The sequence below is a fragment of the Plasmodium gaboni genome, chromosome 8, assembly GCF_001602025.1.
Source record: "Plasmodium gaboni strain SY75 chromosome 8, whole genome shotgun sequence".
NCBI classification, from domain to species: domain Eukaryota; phylum Apicomplexa; class Aconoidasida; order Haemosporida; family Plasmodiidae; genus Plasmodium; species Plasmodium gaboni.
In genome coordinates, this window is record NC_031488.1 from 158,106 (window position 1) to 165,605 (window position 7,500).

Sequence of the window (7,500 nt, forward strand, 5' to 3'; positions counted from 1 at the left end):
TCCATTTTTTTGTATAACTTTTTTTTCACTCCTTATATTATTACTTAGACGACACATATTATTATGCAGTCTAATATTTTTTTTATTACATTTTAATTGTTTATCTGTAGTATTGTCATTTGTATTATTTAATATAATCTTTTTATTTTTATTAAAATGTGGCATGATATATTCATTTTTGTCACAATATTGTGTAAACAAAATATTTTCTTCATTCACAGTTTTTATAATATTCATTTCATTCTCTTTTTTGTGAATATTTTTGTTAATATATATATTTTTTTTTTTTTTTTTTTTTTTTTTTTTGGTTTTTTTTTTTGGCTTGTGTATTTCTGATGCCCATAAATATATACATTCATCATGATTAGGATTATTTTTGATGTCTCTACATTTTAATTGCATATCTATATCTTTGTTATCATTTATGATAGTCTCACACATTTTTATATCATTACAACAAATGATTTTTTCTTTTTTTTCTTTATCTTCATGTTGATAAGTAATACAAATGTCTTTTTTTTTATTTTTCATGAAATTGTTTATATATGTTTCGTCCTCATTTAATAAAGGCATAGTATGAACATATCTTTTATTATCATCATTTAATTTTTTATTTACATTTGATTGTTTCACACAAGAAGAATAATATCCATTACTTTCATTTTTAGAAAATAAAAATGCATTACAAGGATTTTCATTACCATCTACAACATTATTATAAAGTATATTGGACATATCACAATTTTCTTTCGATTTATTCATTTCATATGTTTCTAAATTTGTATCTAATCTTTTAATATTATTATTATATAACTTTTTGTTTTCATCGTCTTGAAAAAAAGATGATGATTTTATTATTTCTGAATCTAAAGATATTAAAAATAAATTATCACTAGTATTAAAAAATAATTCTTTATCCATTAATGAAAGCTGTTTTGGATTCTTTTTTTCTTTTTTTTTATCATCAATAAATTCATCACTATTTCTTTTCATCATCATCATTTTATTACTATTACTGTTATATATTTTTCTATAATCAATAAAATCATTACTGTAACACATTTTTAATCTAAAATCATTTGTAATAAATAATGGATTATATTTTTTTGCTTCATTTATATTATTTAAACTTACACATCTTCTTTTATTTTTTATATTATTATAAAATTCTTCTTTATCATTATATATAAATAATTTTTTTTCAAATGAATGATTCTCTTTAAAAATATTCTTATTTTTCTCATCTTCGAATTCTTCTTCATATTCTTTCTCTCTTTTTTTTTTTATATTATTATTTTTATTCAATGGATATATATTTCCTTCATCTTGTGTCAAATACATTATACTTTTGTTGGTACTTCCATTTTCATCTTGGCTATTTTTTCTTCTACATTTCAATCCACTCTGTCTTCCTTCTATAGTTAAGAAATAATTATTTGCCAAATTATTCCTATCACTATGTTCATTTTTAATTTCTTTATTTTTTATTATTTTACTGGTATAACAATTTGTTATACACTTTTCATGATATGGCATTATGAGTTCATTCCTTTTATGTGCTATCCACAATTTTATGACATTGTCATTTTTTGTTTTTAATTTCATATTCTTTATATTATTGACAAATAAATTATTTTTCTTTGTATTTTTATATTTTCCATTTTTATCTACACATATTTTAGATAGTGTATCTATAGATATATTCTTCAACTTTTGAACATGGTCCTTATCTTTTTTTTTGATAACATTTTGTTTTTTTATATATTTACAAGGACATGTGCTATTGACAGTTTTGTGAGTATCCATATTTTTGTTCTCATTGCATATTAATTTCTTTTTTGTTGGATATTTTGAATTACTTGATTTATTTCTTCTTATTACATCTTTTTTATATAATAACTTATTTTTTAAATTAATGTTATTTATATTATGAGATTCGTTATATATATAATCATTAATAATATTATTTTTAATACTTTTTATTTTCTTTTTTTCGTCTTTCAAATATTTGTAATTAAAATTACTGTTTTGTAGACACAAGTGTTTATTCATTGTTGTATATTTTTCCTTACAATTTGATATGCTTAATATATCAACACCTTTGTTACTACTACTATTATAATAATAATAATTATTATTATTATTACTATTATTATTATTACTATTGTTATTAGATTTCATTTGATTATCATTATTGTATATATTCTTATTCTTAGAATGATAATTATTCATAGTGTTGTCCATTTTATTATCACAGATGTGTGTTTTTTTTGTTATTATTATTTTTTTTTTTTTTATATCCATACCACCTATTCTCTTTTGATTTATAGAAATATTATTATTTAATAGAAAATAATTCGAACATATTTTATCATTTTTATCTACTACCTTACAAGATGCATGTTTATTATAAGTGTCTCTTTTTATCTTATGATCTAATGGAGAATATTTATAAATAGAATTATTCACAATATTATTTTTATTTATTATACTTTTTTTTTTCTTATAATTTTTTATGTTATCCTTTTTTTTTTTTTCCATACAACTAGGATATTTCAACAATTTCATGACCTTATTATTTTTAGCGTTAAGGACACAAGGTGTCTTATATTTTATCAATCCGTTTAGTTCTTTATTCATATATTTATTCATATATTTATTCGTATATTTATTCGTATATTTATTCATATATTTATTCATATATTCATTCATATATTCATTCTTATCTCTATATGTATCTTCCTTTTTTTTTCTCACCCTATCTACTACAATAATATTATCATTACTTTTTATTCTTTGGTGAGCTCCTTTTTTAATCTTCCCTTCTTCATCATTTTTTATTTTCTTACTGACTTTCTTTTTAGGGTCAACCCCTTGTTCTTTAACCTTAAAATTAAATATAGAACGTTTGAAAGTTTGTATTATTTTTTTATCGTTTATGTTGTAATTATTTTTTTTGTATGCATACATTTATATATATAAAAAAAAAAACAAACAAACAAATCAAACAAAATAAAATAAAATAAAATAAAAATAATTAAGTCATTGAATATAAATAATACATTTATATATATAGACACCATATATTTACATTAAAAAAAAAAAAAAATAGACCTTTATATATTAACACTTTTTTTTTTTTTAAAGGGCTATAAAAATCGTTATATAATAATATTTTGCATATGACAATATTTCTTTTTTTTTTTTTGTAAACTTTTATAAGACTTATATATATATTAAGAAAACATTTTTACATTCTTAAAAACAAAAATATAAGATTTACACAAAAAATAAAACAAAGAAGAAATAAATAAATAAATAAATATATATATATATATAAATATATATGTACATTAATATATTTATGTAGAACGAAAAATATAAAAATATAAATATATTTATATATTTATATATTGTTTATGCATACACAAATTTTTTACATTTTAAAAAATAAAGAAAATATATATATATATATTGTGAAAATATTTATATAATAATATATATATTATAGAGAACAAATATTAGGGAAGCATGCAATGTTTATTATATATATGTATATATATATATATATATTTATTTTAATTTATTTTTTAATGCATATGTCGTTCCCTTTAACGTATTAAATATATTGCATATATATAATATATAAATATATATTATATTATAATATTATATATTTGAAATATGGTAGCCTTTCATATATATTATTTATAAATAAATAAAATATGTCACAGTATCATATAATAAATATTGAATAAAATATATATATATATATATATTAAATATATATTATAATACTTTTTACCCTTTTATAGTACCTTACAGGATGAAGGGAAAAAAAAAAAAAAAAAAAAAAAAATATATATACAATCCTAAATATTTTTAACATTTAATCATACATATATATTATATATATATATATATATATATATAATAATTTTTAATGTTAAAAAATGAAAAGTACGAATGAGAATATAAAAAATACTGAGAAAATATCTGGGTTAGAAGAAAATGAAGAACATAATAATATAGTACCATTTTATTTATCTAATTTATTAACAAATCCATCTAATCCTGTTGTATTTATGGATATAAATTTAGGAAATCATTTTTTAGGAAAATTCAAATTTGAATTATTTCAAAATATTGTTCCAAGAACAAGCGAAAATTTTAGAAAGTTTTGTACAGGTGAACATAAAATAAACAACCTACCAGTAGGATATAAAAATACAACATTTCATAGAGTAATTAAAGATTTTATGATTCAAGGGGGAGATTTTGTTAATTATAATGGTAGTGGATGTGTAAGTATATATGGTGAACATTTTGATGATGAAAATTTTGATATTAAACATGATAAAGAAGGACTTTTAAGTATGGCAAATACAGGACCTAATACAAATGGATGCCAATTTTTTATTACCACCAAAAAATGTGAATGGCTAGATGGGAAAAATGTAGTCTTTGGTAGAATTATTGATAATGATTCTTTAATTTTATTAAAAAAAATTGAAAATGTATCAGTAACTCCATATATTTATAAACCAAAAATTGCAATCAATATAGTAGAATGCGGAGAATTATAAAAAAAAAAAAAATATATATATATATATATATATATTTATTTAAATTTTTTTTTTTTTTTTTTTTTTGTTTGACTCTTTTTAATCGTATTATTTTAATTTTATATGTTTCTAATTATTTATATATATATATATATATAGTGGACTTATTAAAATTTTTTTTTAACAAATGTTTCAAAATATTTCAATTTCAAATATTTTTGCACTAAACATAGGGAGGGAAAAAAAAAAAAATAGTATATGTTATATAATAAAAAAGGAGTGAAGGAAATATATACATATGTATAATATATACATGTATACAATTCACAATATACAAAAAACAAAACTTAGTCATAAAAACACTTAACATATATATATATATAATATATATGATACCAAAAAAAAAAAAAAAAAATTATAATTAATTTATATATATATATATATATATATATATACATATAATACATATATTTTTATTTTAAAAAAAAAAAAAAAAGTTCTGTTTAATATTAATTATTAAACCATTCTTTGGCCTTTAAAAAAACTTCATTACCAGCTGCGACAATATTTGATATTCCTTCCTTTGCTGATACTTTTAGATCTTGTAAATTTTGTACAGTTTGCTCATCTAAATTCCATACTCCTTTTTTATTATTTACATTCTTATTAAAATATTGATCAGATGATATACTATCCGCTATATGGACATTTGACATAACATGTTCATTGCGTGGCATTTCATCATAAAAGTATTGATCAGAACGTATACTTTTACAATCTTTAAATTTATTTAATTTAGAATCTGTAGTAACATTGAAATTGTTATTGCTAAAACTGTTTTTATTATTATAACCATAACTATTATTATTATTATTATTATTGTTGAAATAATTGTTTGGATTAGACATTCTATTACCATATACATTATGCTGATTATCCATATAATGCTCATTATTATGAGCATACATATTGTTATAATTATTATTGTTATTGTATATACTTCCTCTTAAACCTTCCAAATTATTTTGTTGTTCTTTTTGATTCGTTCCATATAAATTTAAAGAATTATCTAAATTTGGATTACCACTAAAATTATTATTGAAATTATTATTACTGAAATTATTATTATTATTATTATTGAAATTATTGTTGTTGTTGTTTATTATCTCGCCTTGTTCAAATATATTATCAAAATTTATATCTATTTTTTTTGCTTTAAAATTTTTATTACAATTATTATTAAATGCTACCTTTTCATCTATAAAATGAGTAGGAACAAAAACATTATTATTATTATTATTTTGATTTATTTCCATCTTTTTTGAATTATTATTAAAACCAAAAAAAGGACTATTAAAATCATTTTCATTATTCTGTACATTTTCAAAACTTGTTAACATTTCATCACCTTTTATATCATCACTAATAAGATCTATTGGTTGCTTCCTATTCATATTATTATTATTATTATTATTATTATTATTATTATTATTACTATTATTATCAAATTCCACACCTTTCACACCCTTACTATAATTTAATAAAATTTCTTCCAATAAATTATCCAAATACATTTTATATTTTAAACATACATGTGATGAATAATCTATTATACTATCCTTACTCCTTTTTAAATATTCACTTGCTTTCATATTACCTCCCAAACATACCCTTACCAATTGTTTTGCCGTAAACTTATCCATTCCTGTCGAACGAACAAACGATATATGAGTTCCTAACTGTCTATGTTTACCTGAACAGTTCAGGCAAATAAATATAGCATAGGTGAGAGATAGCCATTTGGGATTCTTGTTACCACAATCAAAGCAATTTTTATTTTCATTTTTATTTAAAATTATTTTAAAAGTTTTATCTTTTAGTGTATCCAACACATATCCTCTATTATCTTGTTCATATTCCAACACTTCTTCAATTAAACTCTTCTTCATTTTTTTATTTTATAAAGCAAAAATAAGAATGAAATGGAAAAAAAAAAAAAAAAATATATAAAATATACATATATATATATATATATATATATATAATGAAAGTTATTCCCTCTTTAAAAAAAATGGCTAGTTTATAGCTATTCCATAAAAAAAAAAAAAAAAAAAAAAAATTAATATATATATATATATGTCTGGTGATATAAAAATAGTTATATATTTGTGTATTTTTTTTTTTTTTTATTCACGGAATTTTGCTTAAAGAATTTTTTACATTTAAAATAATCATTTATAAAAATATACATAAAAATAACATAATCAATTAATCAGATTTGTGAAATTTTATATAAATGAATTTGTGTAAAGTGTGTTCATATTTTGTTTATAGCGACATCCAATATGTTTATTTACCTTGATGTTTTGTATATTTTTTTTTTTTTTATAATTCTTTTATATTTGTGTTTGAATTATTATATTATATATATATATATATATTATGATAATTTTCAGAACTCAAATAATTGCATCATCTAATAAATATAATATATATATATATATAATTATATTATCAAAATAATGATTTATATGTTTATATTTCTATCCGTTTGATTTTAACCATATGTAGAAAATTATAAAAACTTACAATTTCTTTTTGTTTTCTTATTTTTTTATTTTTTCTTTCTTTTCTTAATTCTTCAAATTATTACATATACATATATTTATAACATATATATATAAATATATTATATATATATAATCTATATATTATAAAATTAATTTATATATTATATATATATAATATTAAATATGTATATTTTTATAATTCAAAATTTTAAACAAAAAAAAAAAAAAAAAAAAAAAAAAATTATATAACGATAAAAAAAAAAAATGTTATTAATATATATATATTTTTAATATGTATATATAATATAATTTATGAAAAAAAAAAATGTTATAAAACTGTTTTACATTATTTTTTTTTTTCTTTA

General features: G+C 18.3%; 3 protein-coding genes across 3 annotated transcripts; 1 reads left to right on the plus strand and 2 right to left on the minus strand.

Annotated features, from left to right (window-relative positions):
- Nucleotides 1–2,970, minus strand: PGSY75_0804700 (hypothetical protein; the record flags this gene model as incomplete). Its single annotated transcript, XM_018785183.1, has 1 exon — nucleotides 1–2,970. A coding segment is annotated over one exon (2,970 nt), but the record flags the coding sequence as incomplete, so codon positions are not given.
- Nucleotides 2,971–3,953: 983 nt separating this feature from the next.
- Nucleotides 3,954–4,586, plus strand: PGSY75_0804800 (peptidyl-prolyl cis-trans isomerase; the record flags this gene model as incomplete). The annotated part of the gene is made up of 1 exon (XM_018785184.1): nucleotides 3,954–4,586. One exon carries the CDS (start codon nucleotides 3,954–3,956, stop codon nucleotides 4,584–4,586), a length of 633 nt encoding a protein of 210 aa, XP_018642151.1.
- Nucleotides 4,587–5,074: 488 nt separating this feature from the next.
- Nucleotides 5,075–6,514, minus strand: PGSY75_0804900 (putative GTPase-activating protein; the record flags this gene model as incomplete). Its single annotated transcript, XM_018785185.1, has 1 exon — nucleotides 5,075–6,514. One exon carries the CDS (start codon nucleotides 6,512–6,514, stop codon nucleotides 5,075–5,077), a length of 1,440 nt encoding a protein of 479 aa, XP_018642152.1.
- Nucleotides 6,515–7,500: the final 986 nt, after the last annotated feature.